This window comes from Carassius carassius, chromosome 25 (genome assembly GCF_963082965.1).
Source record: "Carassius carassius chromosome 25, fCarCar2.1, whole genome shotgun sequence".
NCBI classification, from domain to species: domain Eukaryota; kingdom Metazoa; phylum Chordata; class Actinopteri; order Cypriniformes; family Cyprinidae; genus Carassius; species Carassius carassius.
In genome coordinates, this window is record NC_081779.1 from 27,394,253 (window position 1) to 27,412,667 (window position 18,415).

The window sequence follows — 18,415 nt, forward strand, 5'->3', positions numbered from 1 at the left end:
ATGGCTATGAACACAATGCGCAAACTTTGTCCTCCCATACAGCAAAACGCTTAATGTGGCAAGACAATTCAGTAGGCCTAGCCTATATGTCTTGTTGTTGACTCAACGTAGGCTATATACAGACCAGGAAATATGAACGTGCATTATGAAATGCATTAAGTGATTTTAAAAGGATCAACTCCGTACAGGCAAGCAGACGAGTACAGAACGCAGTGCGTTAAATTGTACATTAAACGTTTTCCTCCTATAGAAAATCATTATAAATAAAACACATAATGTATCTTAATGGACAAAAACAGTGAAATAAACGAGTTGTAGACAGTTTGTTTTATATGGAAAAATGCTTAACGCGAAACTTTGCGTGTTGCGTTTATTCTGAGCTCACCTGCTTGTATTTTAATAATTTTAATGTATTTTAATAATGTAGAGAGAAGCATATTGAGTTTAGCCTTTATCATCTTAGTCCATTATGCCACATTTTGCGGAAGCCAGCTATGTGAGGAAAATACTATAGGCTATGCATTCATTAAAATAATGAGCTCTATATTTAATTTGATATTTTATTAGCATCTTAATAGATTAAGCCGTGTTAAGTGTTTATGTTTTTCTGCAGGAGGAAAATGCTTAGCGAGAAACTTTGCGCAAGCGTTTATATTCTGCTGTTCTGTGGCCACGGATTTGCCGGGCCTGTCTTTGTCTTGCAGGACCCTGTACGTTATAGTATACTAAATTAGATTTAATCGTTTAATCACCACCACAGCGTCTTGTCTCCATTGGCAACACGCACGATTTGTGTTGATTGCAAGTGTTGCAGGTAGCGGAGAGTGCAAGTGGCGATTGCAAGTGACATTGTAATTTAGTTTATTTTATCTGGTCTTCGCTACCTGGCTACTGTTATAAAATGTTGGGAAATTCAAACAAAAAGTAATAAAAAATTCAACTAAATAAAAAATAAAGACTGCAAGTTACGTCGCTAGCAGAAGCACAAGTCTGAGAGTGCAAGTGCAAGTCTGCAGCCAGACCCTTCTCCATATCTCAAAGATAGGTCTTTTTCTGTAGAGCTAGGCAAGTTTTCCTTATCATCTGCCCCAATTATTATAGCGGAAGTGCAAGTGTCTGAGAATGCAAGTCTGAGAGTGCAAGTGCAAGTCTGCAGCCAGACCCTCTTGGAGATAAGAGCTAAACCATTGTAAGGCTGTGCCCCTGATAACAATCAGATGTTCTAAACGGCAAATAAGAACATTATGATCCACGGTATCAAAGGCAGCTGTAAGATCCAATAGAATCAATACTGCATTTTTACCAGCGTCAACTGCCACCAAAATATCATTGAACACTTTAAGCAAAGCAGACTTCATACTAAGTACAAAGTAGTGAACCCAGATTGAAAAGGATCTAATAAATTAGCTGTATTTAAGAATGTGATCAGCTGTAACAGCATAACTTTTTCCAAAAGCTTTGACAAAAATGATAACTTTGAGACAGGCCGAAAATTGTTAAAGCAACTTTCATCCAAACCTTGTTTCTTAAGCAAAGGCTGAACAACCGCATGCTTAAAGCAGTTCGGAACCACACCAGTGTCCAAAGATGAATTAATCAACACTTGGACACTGGGGCCAATTACTGGAAAAGCTGCTTTTATGATCACGGAAGGAACAACAGCCAGTGAGGAATTAGTAGACTTCATTTTGTTAATGAGATCGGAAAGTTCTATTAAAGTGACATGCTGAAAATGGCAAAATAAAAATGGACTACCAGGCGAGTTCAAAGACAGGTCTGAGAGCGGTGAAGTAAAAGATTGGCACTCACTTTGTCAACAAAAAATGCCAAACATTTCTCACAGAGCCCTGCTGATGGCTCCTTAGAGAACCGGGATTTCGGATTAATAACTGAATTTATTGTGGAGAATAAAACCCTAGGTCTATGACAGTGTGCAGTAATCAGTTCTGAAAAATATTTTGATCTTGCTGATTTAGCAGCGCTCTGAAACTTAACCAGACAATCTTTTAAAATCTCAAGGGACACAGTAAGATGATCATTGAAGATGAATTTAGGGTTGTTTGACACTAGGTGGCGTTTTGATAAAGCCATTTGCATTTTAGATGACTACTCTTTAACTGTAAAGGCTGGAATCTAAATGATTTTCCCTCTGCTTTCTTCAGTCAATCACTATAAAATATATCCGATTTCACTTCCATCTATAAAATTATGAAATTCAGAATTTTTGGAAAATCCAACCTTTTTTACAGAATAGCTTTATTTATTTAGGCTACACATATTTAAGATATATTCATTATTATGAGCGCTGCCTCTGAGACTCCCTCCGCTCGCCACCAGAGGGCTCTGAAATACATTTCCCATTACCCCATACCTGGACTAATTACTTCCTCATGGTGTCAGTTCCTTGGACTACTCCAATTACTCCACCCCAGAATGAAAATTTTATCATTAATAACTTACCCCCATGTTGTTCCAAACCCATATAAGCTTTGTTCATCTTCGGAACACAATTTCAGATATTTTGGATGAAAACCAGGAGGCTTGTGACTGTCCCATTGACTGGCGAGTAAGTTACACTATCGAGGTCCAGACCTTTATTCAACAATTTGTCTCCACCTCGCCACCATAACAACATTTTGTAGAATATCCACTGAACTTAAACATATGCTGTTCTGTGTCAGCCGCACCACACAGATACGCTTTCTACGTTTATTTATGCTTTGATTTGAATGAAAACAGCAGGAGGAGACAAACAGTCATTTGATCCATCAGCTTTGAGTCAGTTATCTTGTCACAGTTTATGAGAGTAGTTGAGGCAGGGATCTGTTTACAGCTTTTAAGAAATATACAAGATGAAGATAATGCGGGAAAAAAGGTCAAACCAGCCCACAATGACTGACAAACTGCATGGTAAAAAATGATCGTGATGTTAACAGTAAGAGACCATAAAAATGCTACAGTAAAAATCTTTTTACAATTTACAGTGAAAAAAATAACTTAAATTGACACTCCCAGAATTGCATGCACGACACTTCATATTTTATGTTTTCTTGTTAAAATAACTATGTTTAATCTCAGATGTGTACAATAGTTATATCTTCTAATATTGGTAAATGAATGTTCATTGCATTATTTCAGTATCATGTGTGTCAACATGATGTTGTTTAGTATCTGTGTGAATGAGCAGAGCGACACTTCCTCACCAGCTGCCCCAACTATGAAGACATTAGAAATAAATTTGATCCCAAATTTGAAATACTTTACAATTTTTAAAAAAGAAAACACAACTCCAATATTTATTAGGTGAAAAACAAGATTGCATCCTACTAGCAGCACAATACATTGATGCCTGTCATAAAAAGAGGCAAGAGTCAACAAATCAGTGTTGCACCCACAAACACACAAAAATAAACCACCACAGAGAATTATACATTTTTCATAGAAATCTAAGATGTTGATTTGTTCTATTTTATAAATGTACTGTATATACATGCATTTTTTGTTGCATATTTATCTGTTCTAGATTCAATGTAAACATATGCTTTGGCAGTTGGCACTACATTTTAACAATTGCCATGCCAATAAAACACATGTTGAATTGAATTGAGAGAGAGAGAGAGAGAGAGAGAGAGAGAGAGAGATCCTGTTACATTTTGTCCTTATAAGTATCAGCAGCTTCACTAAATTGCACGATTTTCCTCTTTTTGTGCATCTGAACAACACTGAGGGTTTTTTTTCTGTCTCACATTGAGTTTGAGCTCAGTATTATCACATTTCACACCAAATGAGCCATAAATGCTTGATGCATCATTGTTTTTAAAATTGTTTAATGGTTATAAACCGTTCCATTTTAAATTGTTCCATTTTTAAATTAAAATGTAAAATCATTTTCTGATTATTATATAATGTTTCGGACTTTACATTACTACAACAGGTTTACAATCTGTGAAATACATTTAAAGCACTGTTGCTTTGGTGAGTCTATATTTCACTATCACCTCTCTCTTGACGTCTCTCCTACTGTTACTCTGGTCTTTGGCTTTGGCTTATCATCTTCAAATTGCATCCACCAGAGGGCAGACAATCAGTCAAACACTTGCTGAATGAACTGGGGGAAGAAAAAAAACCTTACAACAGATTTAACTATAAAATAAGTTACAACTCTAAAGTAAAACTGACTGCCAATTTCTCCGAAATGTTTGTAATACAGGTAAAAAATATGTAGAAATTAAGAATTAAATCCAGCTTCCTCAGGAGATGCTGATCTTTCATATCCTGATCAATACGATTAATAGCTCTTCTCATCTGAGACAGCACTCCTCTGACTCTGCATCCTTATTCCACATTATATATCCTCATAGTGATCTTTAAAGAAAATGGACACAATAAATTCCACTTTTTTTTTTTTTTTTTACTTTTTTGAATATATACCTACCTGAATTTAACCCTTTGTAACGTGACTTGCCATGTTCTCCTGGCTGATTTTCTAAATGTTCTAGAATAGCTTTAACGACATGTCTTTTTATTAATGCAATGACATTTGCATTGATTCACTCATCAGAAACATTGATCCGAATTGACTAAAAATAGAGGAGTAGTACAGTTCAAGCGCTTTTGTCCAAATCATTGTCATAATGAAAAATACTCTCAGGTTAGAGGAATATAACATTTATACAATCCCAGTTCTGTCTAGGCCAACGGTTGATGCTTGCGAGATTTTAAATAGATGTAATATACAAGACACTTACAGTATGTTTCAGAGAAATCCAATGTAGAGCTGTCCAGGGTGCTGAAACTGTAAACCACTGTACTTCATGTTTTGTTTCTGATTTCACCAACAGCTAATATTTAGTCTGCCCACACTAACAAAAAGTTTTCACTCAGCCTTGTTCTTCTGCAGATCTGAATATAGGTGAGAAATACAGGAGTGACCAAAGAAACTGTTGGACTGTATTGCTCCAGTACTCCAGTTTCTGAAGGTGAGTCAGAGGACGAGTCCCATCCTTCACTGTCATCACTGTCATGACTCACAGACACGATCACTGAAATCAGATCCTAGATGTGACTGGCCGATCCACTGTTTCACACTTGCTTTCCAAGTATTGATTATCCACTGATTCCCTGAGGTCTTTGAGAAAGAACTGAACTGACATTGTTCCCTTTGGGATATGACCCTGATTCTCAATAGTGTGGCCAAGCTTCCATTTATTTTATTTTATTTTTTTATGTTCTTGCATGTAATCTCATTTAATCCCTCAAATATTTCAAAAAGGTCCTTATACTGTGGAATAGACTTATTTGGTAAACACATTGCTGAATCTCTTTAGTTCACCCAGAAATGAAAATGTGTTGACAATGTCATCACCCTCTGGTCATCAAAGATGTAGATGGGTTTGTTTATTCATCAGAACAGATTTAGAGAGCTTCAGCATTGCATCACTTGCTCACCAGTGGATCCTCTACAGTGAATGGGTGCCGTCAAAATGAGAACTGGTAAAAACATTACAATAAGCCACAAGTAATCCACATCAATCCAGTCTATCATACGTCTTGTGAAATTAAGAGCTGTATGTTTGAAAGAAGCAAATCCATCATTAAGATGTTTTTAACTTCAGACCAGAATTCGAGTCCTCTCCATATTATTGCTTTCTCCCAAGAAAAAGCCTTCTTGTCTGAGTCAGGAAAGCAATATGCAAAAATAAAGCATAGTTTACAGACCAAAACAGTCCAAAATAGTGAAAGGACCATGGGGGATGCACTTTTTCACTGGAGGAAGCATTGTTATGGATTATAGACTTGTGGAGTTAGACAGTTTAAATTTAAACTGCCCTAATGATAAATTTGTTTCTTACAAATATACAGCTTTTTTCTTCATGTGGATTACTTGTGGCACCCATTCACTCAGAAGACCCAATGGTTAACAAGTGATGTAATACTAAGTGTAATAATAAAAACTCCATAATCATCGGGAAGAAGGAGGCGGGAACCGGCGGACAATCAAAATGAAACTTTAATAATCACAAAATAAAACAAAACAGCGCACCAGCCCCTCACGGATGACTGATGCGCACAAAATAAAACCAAAACATAAACTAAAGCCCAGGCCTGGTCCTCTCTCGTCCTTCACTGTCGTCGCTCCAGTTTTATATCCTTCCATCTCCTCTGTGGGACTCGAGACCGGCGGTGGGTCGCAGGTGTCACTGATTTCCCAATCACTCCACCGGCCTCGCTCGTGTCCCCACATCCCTCGGCCCCGCCCCACTCGTCACACTAAATTTCTCCAAATCTCCAAAACAAACTCATCTACATCTTGGATGGCCTGACTGTGAGCAAATTTTCAGCAATTGTTAATTTTTTTGGGGTGAACTACTGCTTTAACTAAAACATCTGATCACAAGAATGTAAATAAACATATATACATGTACTGTAAATTGAAATATTTCATTGTGGGGAAGTCGTGGCCTAGTGGTTAGAGTGTTTGACTCCTAACCCTAGGGTTGTGGGTTTGAGTCTCGGGCCGGTAACACCATGACTAAGGTGCCCTTGAGCAAGGCATCGAACCCCCAACTGCTCCCCGGGCACTGCAGCATGAATGATGCCCACTGCTGTGTGTGTGTGTGTGTGTGTGTGTGTGTGTACTTTGGATGGGTTAAATGCAGAGCACGAATTCTGAGTATGGGTCACCATACTTGGCTGAATGTCATGTCACTTTCACTTTACGTGTTGAGGGGCAGTTTGAAGGGTGTTTCAGAAACTGAGTAAAGGCATTTGGTTACTAAGGAGATCTCCATAGAAGTCCTTCAGTCTTCATGATCTTCCTGAGGGAAGCATAAATGCAGCCAGCTGCTTTGTCACCTGTATACATGTCATAGCATGTTTACTTTATTTACATATGTGTATACAACGTGTGTGTGTGTGTATATATATATATATATATATATATATATATATATATATATATGTATATATAGGGGTTATATGGCAAGAAAGATGTTCTACTATACAACATCCTGACACTGTATGTTATTTTAGACTTTCACTGTATTTCTGTTATATTTGAATGATGCTTAATGCAGGCATTATGTTGTCACATGAGTTTAATCATGTTTCAGTGAGTGTATGGTCATTTTTCACATATTGCATTGTGGTATACAATGCTAATATTCTAAAGCAGTATTTACAGTACATACTTGTTAGGTACAAATATGTACACTCTAAAAATGCTGGGTTGTTTCAAACTAACTTTGGGTCAAATACGGACTTTTGGGTTAAATTTACCCCAAAGGTTGGGTTAGTCAATGTTTGACCCAAAGTTATAGGTTGAAACGACCCAGCATGTTTTAATTGTACCTTTAAAGCACTAAAATGAACTTTTTAGGGGTAAGGTACAAAGGTACAGTTTTTTTTTTTGTTGTTTGTTTTTTTTCTGAGAGTGTAGGAATACTCAAGTGACCTTTATACATTTACTAAAACAACCAAAGCACCCAGGAATAATCTATCCCATAGTGCATTGTTCTTGACCTTCAGCCTTATGGTGACAAAATAACATGTTTGTTTGTTTGTTTTTATTTTTTCCTCCTTTTTGACATAAAGTTAATGCATTTGCACAAAATTTTATTGAAAGGAAAAAAAAACGAAACAAATTAAACGTGACTTAAAAAGTCTACATGACAACAATGTAGGCTACTGTTACTGTTTGATATGTTTATAGACTATAACTATTTCACATGCTTTCTTTCTTTCTTTCCTTAATTAGTTATTTATATTTGTATAATGCGCGTGAATCAAGCTACTGTTCCACACAGAGCCAGAGCTCCAGCTGCACTTTTGATTGGCGTTTATCGAGTGCGTCACGTGACCCACAGAAGCCCAAGTTCTGTTCGATGTGTTTAATTAGCTGAAGCTTTATGACTAACATGACAAGCAGGTGCTGTACTGTTTCCTCTGACATGAGTCAGCAACCTGTGCTCTTGTTGAGAGTGTGTTTAGGAAGCTGATGAACGGCATCCAAGAATCCTGCATGAATATTTCATTGGAAAGTGGATGCGGCTTTAATTGTGTTTGCGGGTGACGGGGCGCATGACACTCCCAATACAGTCATCAGAGCAGAACCACAGCAGGAGGCCCGACTGACTCACTGCTCCTCATTCATTCATTCACTCATTCATTCGCAAATGTTCGGTGCGCTATAAAATGCCTTCGAGGAGGGGGATATTGGACTCACGCTTTTAGGTTCTCGCAAGGCTGGATACCAATCATCATTATTTAGTTGATTTAACAACAAAGAGAAAATGAAAGGATTTCTAAGTCATGCTGATGCCCCTGGCGAAATCCGCGTCTGAATCACACAGGTGAGAAGGACTTCATGATATCAACCACAGAGCATTAAACATGACAAATAGAAATTACAATAGAAATAGTCCATCTATACATATTTTAGTTGGTGAAATATATGAAAAAAATTAATAAAATTAATATTCCCTTTATCAAAAAAATAAATAAAATAAAATAAATAAAAAGGGATATATAACTATAAATTTGACATTTAAGCATTTCGTTATAGCCTATGGAAATAATTGGCCAAAACAAAAACAACGCTATTTAAATAAGTAGCTAAATCAATCTTTTACTCGTATTATTTGTGTATTATTATCCTCCATGCTTCAAGAAGTTTTGCAGATCAGTGTGATTGTAAATTGCTGAGTGTTTGAAGCGCTCGACGCATTCACATTCATTACGCGCTGGCGTCAGAGATCAATTAAATAACATTTACACGGCTCGGTGTCTCATTGTTCTCCTGGTTTCTGCTTGAGGTGTGAGAACAATAAGACTCTGCGGACATGCGGCTTCATGAAGCCCAAACCAGAGCTGCTGTCATCTTTGAACATTGTTAACATCATTAGTTACAGAGACATATTGACTGATGAGTTTATTTCCTGGCTTTTGGTATTTGGAAAAAAAAAGAAAAGAGGGGAGAGAGTTCGCAGGTTCCAGCAAGTATTTGTGACCCTTGAGTCTTGTTTAAGGCGCATTTACTGTGGGTCGCACGCACGCACATACATCATGCTACTTTGAAAATTAGTAAAGGCTACACATTAAGCCTATGGTAAAAATCGCGTTCTGATGGAATGTCTTTGGAACCACCTTCTCATTTTTCCTCATACATTTTCATTTTTTAAATAGCCTGGGAGAATTTACAGTAGCCTACTTTATGACATCGCTTTGTAGTGAGAAGAACTATATAATAAATAACACGGTCATATAGGCATGCTAAAAAAACAAACAAAAAAACCACCATATTTAAAATTAAATTCATGATGTTATATTTTTAAAGAAATTAACTATACACATAATTTTTAGATGAGAAGAATGGAGTGCAACAAATCAATGTTTAGTTGTTTAGAAAGCGGTCAGGCTTTTATTGCTGCCTCAGTGTCCATCCGCTGTGTGTGTGTGTGTGTGTGTGTATCAGCATACTGAGGGTTTAAGAGGGGAGGGCACTTCCTATTCCCCATGCTTACATTCTCCATCTGCGATTGGCCCATTGGCAAATTTGGACCCTATCGTCGCAGAAATGTGCACTTCATCAGCTCAGTGAAGTTGAGCATCACGTAGACTTGACCTAAAGCTGAGGAGATGCTACAGTGACCCGAGTCCTGTGATTCACTCCGGAATAAACACTGACCAGTCTGTTTAATGCTGTTTGGAGGCTTAACCAATGATCTGTTCTTGTGGTGTGAAGCAAGAAGAGGTTGAAGACATCCTGGAGACATGGCTGAAGGTGAGGTCGTGGGTGATCTTCCAGTGGGGGGTCAGTGAAGAGAGAGAGAGAGAGAGGGATAAAGAAGAGGGGGTGGGACGGAGCTCCTGCATTGTCTTTCAGATTTGGGGATCTTTACAAAGGGTTCTTCCCAGAAGCCCTGGAATATTCGCGTCGTTACCGTTAAAATGTAACCTGTAATCCCAAATCTTTTGTTTGTTCGTTCCTTCTGGCGTGGGTAAAGTAGTTTTAATTTGTCTGTTTTAGTTGGAGTTTTGAAATGTGGAGGAAAGCCTGAAGCTTTTTCAATTCTTGGGATTTATTTGGAGGTTGATGGGCGAGATGGGTGAAATGGGCTCGGTTTATGAGCAATATTACACAGGTGAGCGGGTGCACATTTCTGCTTTATGATTAGCTAATTACTGAGCGCGCGCACTGATAAATCAACTCTCTGTGTGTGTGTGTAACTTAATGATAAAAATAGCGCTTAGAGAGAACTGCATGAGGCGTTTATTTTAAAAAAATAATAATGTTTAATAATCTCTTCGTATCACTGATAATTCACATAATTGAGAAGTAGCTGGTTTCTCATGGTTTAACAGCAATATTCCCTATTTTGAACGCGCGTTTCCCACATTGATTGATTGCAATTTAAGACATTTATTTCTTGAGGAAATGGAATTCTACCGTTTTAACTTTTATTGGTGTCTACAAAATCAATGAACTGAAATGAATTTTCGATGATACCTGTTGAAGAACTGATACACCCAGGTTGGACATATTGTGCGTTTAAATTTTTTTACATTTTTTTTTTTATGTAAATAAACCTTTTATTTTGTATCATAAAAGCATGCATTTGGACCGTGTAAACCAAGTGCTGAACAAAGAGAAAATATATTTTTGAGAGCAAACATCCATAGAGTCACTCGCTCGTGTTTTGCTCGTGGCTTCTGGCATTTTCTCGCCAAGCGCGTGATGAATTCACTTCATGTCGAAACAGCAGCGTAAGAGTCCACGGGTTTATTCGTTTCGTCCACTTTCGATAGCGTGATATTTTTGTTTGTAGAGTTCGTTGTGATTTTCTTGTTTTTGTGATTCATCAAGGGGGCTGTGCAAGGACCGAGGAGGAGGAAGCCGCGAGCTCCGAGGAGGACTCGAGCTCGTTCCGTGGAAGTGGACTCTGTAAATGGTTTAACGTGCGGATGGGCTTCGGCTTCCTGTCCATGACCCACCGGGAGGGCATCAGTCTGGACTCCCCCCTGGATGTGTTCGTCCATCAGGTGAGAGCAATGGATGCTGTCGTTTTTAACGGAGGGTCCCGTGTAAGGTCCTTCCTCTGTCCCTGTATTTAATAAATTAAATATTTACAGTATTAGTAGGCAGCATTTATAATTATTTTCTACCTTTTTATAAAGCTATAATTTAGTGTTCGGTGTTAATGCATGAACATTAACGCCTGAGTATTAGAAAGATGCTAAATCAAAATCTGAATGATTAAAAATGAAAGTTCTTCAGTCGTTCAAAGAAACCTCTTTTTTTTCCTTTAAGCTGTATAGGGTTTTAGAGCTGGCTGTATGCTGATCTGTTGCGTTTGTTATCTTCAGGTCTTTTGTTGGTTTGTGTGTAGATGTTTTTATCATTTTTATGTTCTGAGGGTCTGGGACAATATTTTAGATTTTTAAATGTTTCTTTTAATTGACACCAGGTTGTAAAGCTCTTGTTTTGATTTTAACTGGGACTTTTATTTTGTTTAGTTATATAATACGCATATATTGTCCAGTGGTTTTATTTTTTTTAATGGTTTCAATAGTTAATTTATTTGGTTCTTTGAAAATTTCCCCATTTCTGGTCTTTATGGATGTAGAATGCATGTATTGGTCTAAAATGAATTGAAGAGGACAGACAGTAAGCTAAGGTTTGTGTGCTTCTATTTAATATTTATGCAAATAAACAAATGACTATTATTCTGAACATTGTGTGGGATGTCAATTCAAGGGTTTTGATTTTGTCTAGGGTGAATACAGAGAGTGGGAAATCTCTGATTTATTTTAAGTTGTTAAGTTTTTTTAAAATGCCAAATTAGCTTAGCCATTATTTTTAAATGGCTAAAACTCTACACTGTACAGAGGGAAAATGAATAAAATATTAAAGGCAAAAACTTTTTAAAATTGGTCCCACTTCACCTTTACTAGGTTTTATCTTTGGATTACATTTTAAATGCAGCCCTGTCCTTTCAAATTTCTTTCAAAGATTGGCCTGAAATAGATGGCAAATTGAAAATTATCGCTTCATTGTTAGTGTGTGTAGATTTGGGTGCTCTCCTGTAAATAAAACCGTCCCAAACGATGTTATTTCACGCCATTTATGTTTGGCTCAGTGGGTTGTACACGTGCTCACAGGTTCGAGTCCGGGCTCAGCATGTCCTTGTCTGCACCATCTAATAAATAAAGACAAAAAGCTCAAAAGTAAAACCTCTGACTATTATATTAGATATCACTCAGATTTGTTCTGCAGTGATATACAAGTGCTAAATGTTAAAATCCTTTTGTGGAGTTTACCATCTTCAGCCCTGAACACTAACCTTCACAATCAGCAATAATTCAACAAGCTATTGCCCCAGAACAAGCAGCAAGACGGCAAACAGTGGATCACCTATCACCCTGAGCCAAATGAGCTGCTGCCTCATGGCTTGAGGTCATTGTGTAAAATTACCCAGAGATTAGAGCATCTTGTGGACACACGGTGTCGAGTGATCTCTCGGTCTCGCTCTAAGTAAGAGGTCTTTGGTTTCCTCCAGAATGGCTGTCTGGTAGGATGAACGGAGGGTGTTAGAGCTGAGTACACATTGTCTTTAGGTCTGTTAAACTGAGATGGGAACATTAGCGTAGCATGGCGTGTTTGTTTAGTCCTCTTCATCAACACCCAGAACTGATGAATGTGTGTAGTAAAGGGATAGTGCTGCTGAAAACAAAAAGATATTTTGAACAATGTATGTAACAAAACAGTTGCTGGTCCCCATTGACTTCCATAATAATAATTTCACAGCTTACTTTCAAAAGTAAAATTTTTTTTTTATTTTGGGGTCAACCATCCCTTTAAGATGGGTTCCATATTTAAATGTATATTAACCCTTTAGGACAACATTTGCAGTACTGCAGTATTGATTTGATCTTGGTTGTTTGGAGGAAGATTTCTTTATATGCTTGGGGTGTATGATTTTGATAACCATACGGGAACCAGTGCTCAAACCTGAGACTCTTTCTGTGGATATATTGATAATGCTTCGAGTAGGGTGACTGCTGTGGGACCCACCTGGTTAAAAAGACAATGACTGTCATTGTCAAACCCGCAGGAGGAAATCCTGCCTTCCTTAGACTATAGAGAATCACTGAATGAATGGTGTTTGTGTGCAGAGATCACCGAAAAGAGAGGCTGATGGAGAGAGATTTCATAATTAATGGTGAAAAATAGTTGAAAGACATGCTGAGGGAGAATGCTGGGAATGGAGATCAGGAGATTGGAGAAAGGGGGCGGGGGTATTTGGGGGGAGGGGGTTGTTAGCTGAACTCATTCATAAAAATCTCTGTAGTAAAAGAGTAGGGCGGAGAGGGATGGAGCTGGGTGCTTTCAGGAAGCCTTGACGGGGGTTGGGAGGCGCTTTGGCTGATTCCTTTGCCAGCGATCCACCCCCCTCTGAGAGATGAGTGTCAGTTAAACCTGACGTCGCGAGAGAGACGAAGCGTGGACCACCTGGTGCAGCTAGCAGTGTTTCAAATGATCAGCTTCTCAACAAACTACATTTTAAGGGCAATCAGGCAATCAATTAATCGTTCATAGTCCACTTATACTATTCTTTGTGCTTAAGATGCGTTTTTTTTTTATACGTTATCTTGAGGGTTTTTCAGTTAGTGTTTTCAGCTTATTTCCATATAAAAATACAGCAATCAGGTGGCATCAAACAATGGTATAAACATCATTCAGTGTAAATTGTGATAATCGTAATAATAATGACAATTACAAATTTAAGGGAATCATCGACAATTATGATTTTTTTTTTATAATTGTGCAGTCCTAATGATTACACAGTTTGTTTAGATTTTTAACATTTTAATTTAACAAAGTTAGTTTTACTAAATGGACTATGATTTATAACATATATTTTCCTTGTGAAGCCTGAAATGGCCCGACAATGACAAACATGCCATCCCCCTCAATTTTATCCTTGGTTATGACCTCCAAACACTTAAACTAATGCATTATTTGTAAACTAATGGATTTTAATGTATGAATGGGGTAATGTGCTCCATATGAGTTTTCTGACATGGTAAACTTGCTCGGTAGTGCACCTGGTACAGCATTGCACATGTGATGTGGACGCTGTGCGCTCTAGAATAAAGGGTTCAAAGATTTGTAGAAACGAGCTCAAATGGCATGGTTGCTTCATCAAATGCGTTTTAATCTCACATTTGCTTTTGATAACACTATCAGTGAGGTTTAGGGTAGGTGATGCATTGTTTTCATACAAGAGAGCATTAATATTAGAGTGCTGACCACCTGAAATTATATTTTCAAACAGTTGCAAAACATACAACAGCCAATCAATGTACTGTAATAAAACCTTGTCAGATTCATGTTCATTTGTTTCGGTTAAACCTCAATGCATTTTAAGTGATACATTTTACATTGCATTTGAAATTTTTACTTTGAAATTGTCACATGCAAGAAGTAATGTAATATCATTTTGCAGACATGTTTCCACAGACCTATATTTGCAGTGAGCCGGAGATGCTGTTATTTTAATGAAGCAGTTCCATCATACAAATAAAATAAGTTTTAACTCTATGACTTGCTTTCGTCGATGCTACACAAGTCCATTCTTTGGAATTTATTTATTTTTGTCCATACAATGTGTTAGGGCCACAGTGTTCTTCAAAACACCATCTTTTATTTTATACAGAAGAACAAAATGCATACGTTTTGAACAACAAATGCGTAAACGATCTTTACACAAGAAACGCAGTCCAGTGTTTTGCTCTGAGAGAATGTGTGGAATTTATTACAGGCCATTAAGAGTTTAATGTTTAAAAGACTAAAAACATTATCCCAAGGAATGTCCTGGTGGGAAGATAAGCAGTTTTATTACAAGCGCTGGTTTTAAGGTGACCGACCAAAGCAAATTGTTCTCCAAACACCAAAGCTGGAGTCAACTTGATGCATGATCTCCCAAATACACCAACTAGTCAGATTTTTTTTCTCCAAGTGGTTGTTTAAGAGTACAAGCAGAAGGTTGTTTTTAAAGGTAGATCCTTTCTCAAGCCCTATTTCCATGCGCCTATAGAGCAAGTATCTCAGGAATGTGATCTTCCCCCACCCTTTCCCACTGCAGACCCTCCGAACTGATGGCCCGGCTGAGAGTTATTTTGGGGAAGCTCATCTGCCCATCCATTCACATCAATAGCTGCATTTCATTGCTTTATCTTGAGAAACCGTGCAAGTACAAATGTGATCGGGGCTGGATTTACCTCTTGTGAAATGTTGGGCCCCCTGCATATGTTATAGCTGCTAAAATGGTGATGATGATGTGATCTCTGAATGTGATGGTAGGCTGTTAAGAGTGTATTATGGAGATCTGAATATAGTTTTGAGTAACATCATGTCTGCTAAGATGCCATTGTCTGGTTGGATTCTGAATGCAGCATTATATCTTGCAGTAGTTTGCCAGTAGGCTGCTAGACTGAGCCTTCAGTTTCAGAAGCAGCCATTGATGGATGCAAATGTTCAAAGTTAATTGGTAGAGACCTGAGTTTTAAGTGAAGAGGCGGTTTTGAAGGCTATGTATTGGGGGCAGGGGAGATGCCATTCTAACACTTGTTTCAGGATCGCAAACCTCACGGACAAATGATGATGTTAAAGTGCTTTGACAAAACACGACTCTTAATCGAATGTATTTATGTGTAGGTGGCACAAAGTGAGGCTTTGGGTAAAATGTGAAGCTTGATCTATCTAAGGTGTGTTGAATCTGAAGTAGTAATTGCATTTTATTGCACTCAAATACAGCATTTGAAACCATTTGTACTGTGAAAAGCACTGTGCAAATCTTTGAATATATTGTAAATAGTTTTTTTTTGCATATATATCACCATGAGTATTCACAATTATTACATTTCATACATGGCATAACAATATCTTTACCCAATGCATATTTGCATGACTATACATTTACCTAATATTAAATATTTAAAAACTTCACATTTTGGCAGGAGAAATAAGCTGGTAATCATGAAAACATTTATATTCATAAAGGTATTTACTTATACATGGATCAAATGTGACCCGGAGCACAAGAGCAGTCTTAAGTCTCTGGGGTATATTTGTAGCAATAGCCAAAAATACATTAAATGGGTTAAAATTAACGATTTTTCTTTTATGCCAAAAATCATTAGGATATTAAGTAAAGAACATGTTCCATTAAGATATTCTGTAAGTTTCCTACCGTAAATGTCAAAACTTAATTTTTGATTCGTACTATGTATTGCTAAGAACTTTATTTGGACAACTTTAAAGGCGATTTTCTCAATATTTTTAGATCGTCAAATAGTTGCATCTTGGCCAAATATTGTCCGATCTTAACAGCCAGTCAGTGGAAAGCTTATTTATTCAGCTTTCAAATTATGTTTAAACCTACATTTTGAAAAATGGACCCTTATGACTGGTTTTGTGGTCCAGGGTCACAAATATGATCCAGGCATCTAAAGCACATCATATCTCCCCCGTCTCTGCAGAGCAAGCTTCATATGGAGGGCTTCCGCAGTCTGAAGGAAGGAGAAGCAGTGGAGTTCACCTTCAAAAGGTCCTCGAAGGGTCTGGAGTCCTTACGGGTGACGGGGCCCGGTGGGGCGCCATGCGTGGGCAGCGAGAAGAAACCGAAGGGTGCCCAAAAACGCCGTTCAAAAGGAGATCGGTGAGTGTCGTTCACAATGTGACCTGGACATGTTTCTTGTGATTCTTCTGCAAGAACACTGAGATGTTTGAGATGTATCTAAATGTTTGAGATGTGTTTTCTTCCCCCACCCTGTGTGTTGGTGACTTGAGCTGCTGGATCAATCGCTTGTTTAAAATCTCATGGCTCTGAATGTAGGCACACAGAGTCACCCGCCCCCAGGTTATTGATAAGCACCGTCCTCTCACAATCCTCAGCTACGTCTGATCATGCTGGTTGGCTGAGTGTGGATCCGGATCAAAGCGAGTGCAGCTTTCACACTTGTGCATGTATGACGGCGATGGCTTTGCTGCATTTGTGCAGTTCTGTGAGAGACAACAGATTCAACATGTTCTAACCCCACATCCTTCTCCTGCTGTTTGTCATTGATATTTCATCTCTCTGGGCCCGTGTCTCCTGACGGAGGAGCAGATCCTGTCCATTTAATTAATAACAGATGTAGGTGCCTGAGAAAGGTCAGAGGTGACTGCTGCCATGGCAACCCTGAGGTGTGATGTATGTGAGCGGGGTGGGGGTGCGCAGCAGGGATCAAAGTGCAAAGGTCATGCTACATATTGAAACAAAGAGCCAAAGAGATGCCCCACCTCCTCTACACCACACCTCATTCCTCCGGTCGATCAATAACCCCCAACAATATCGAGAGCGGATGGCCTTTAATGCACAGGAAGCTTTCATTTAAATGAATCGCTAACCCAAAATGGTGACTCTTATTATATTTTTAAGTGACATTCATGCAGTGTACTAAACTCGTCTTGTTGCGTATGGAAATAAAGTGAAGTTTAATACAACATTAATAATGCATGTAGTAATATCAGTATAGCCCAAACCATGTGAACCATAATTTTAATTAATTGATTTGTAAAGCCAATAAATGCTTTCATACCAACCTGGATTTTTTTTTTTTTAGCAACTTTTTGTTAAACAAATTTGTGAATATTATACTAAACTATTATTGAGGTTTATTTGCATCCATCTCCATTCTTCACTTGCATCTTTAGTCAATTCTTCTGAATATCGTAAGAGTGAATAAATGATAAAATATTATCTTGCATTGAAAATTTGTCTTGGATTCTTTAGTGCGGTAGATGTACTTTTTTTTAAAATTCTCCTTTAAATTATTTAAAACAAGACAGTATGATAACAATTGCATGTAAATTAGCTCAGTGGCCCTTGATTTTTTTGTTTTTTAGTTTTTGCGCCCTCTAGGGGTCTTTCCTGCAAATAACACACTTGTTTTCCTGCACTATTGCAGATGCTTCAACTGTGGAGGGCCGAATCATCACGCCAAAGAATGCCAGCTGCCACCTCAGCCAAAAAAGTGCCATTTTTGCCAAAGCATCACCCACATGGTGGCCAACTGTCCAATCAAAGCACAGCAGTTGTCACCGGGATCTCAGGGAAAATCAACAACCTCAACCACAGGAGAAGAGGAGGACATGAGCCACGCCCCCTTCCCTCCCGACAGCTCTGATTAGTCGGGGGAAGGTTGTCAGGGAAACACAAGAACCAATCAAGAAGTTACAATGGAAAGCTGCTTTTGAAACTAACTCAGGTTTTTCTTTTTCTAACAGCAGAAATGAATGTCGGCGCTCACTTTTGTACTTTAGCCAGGAAATTATAAAGCCGGATTAAATTAATATTGAATATTGTACCAC

The 18,415-nt window shown here is 38.1% G+C and overlaps 1 protein-coding gene across 4 annotated transcripts; it reads left to right on the top strand.

Moving 5' to 3' along the window:
• Positions 1-7,929: 7,929 nt before the first annotated feature.
• Positions 7,930-18,415, top strand: lin28ab (lin-28 homolog Ab). Of its 4 annotated transcripts, none has more exons than XM_059510062.1 (6): positions 7,930-8,351; positions 9,473-9,781; positions 10,028-10,142; positions 10,865-11,040; positions 16,543-16,721; positions 18,013-18,415. In XM_059510062.1, exons 3-6 carry the CDS (start codon positions 10,094-10,096, stop codon positions 18,233-18,235), a joined length of 627 nt encoding a protein of 208 aa, XP_059366045.1. In that variant the 5' UTR covers positions 7,930-8,351; positions 9,473-9,781; positions 10,028-10,093; the 3' UTR covers positions 18,236-18,415. The 4 variants fall into 4 exon arrangements, with proteins under 4 accessions (XP_059366045.1, XP_059366047.1, XP_059366048.1 ...); XM_059510064.1 differs by having other exon boundaries at positions 9,573-9,781; XM_059510065.1 differs by lacking the exon at positions 10,028-10,142.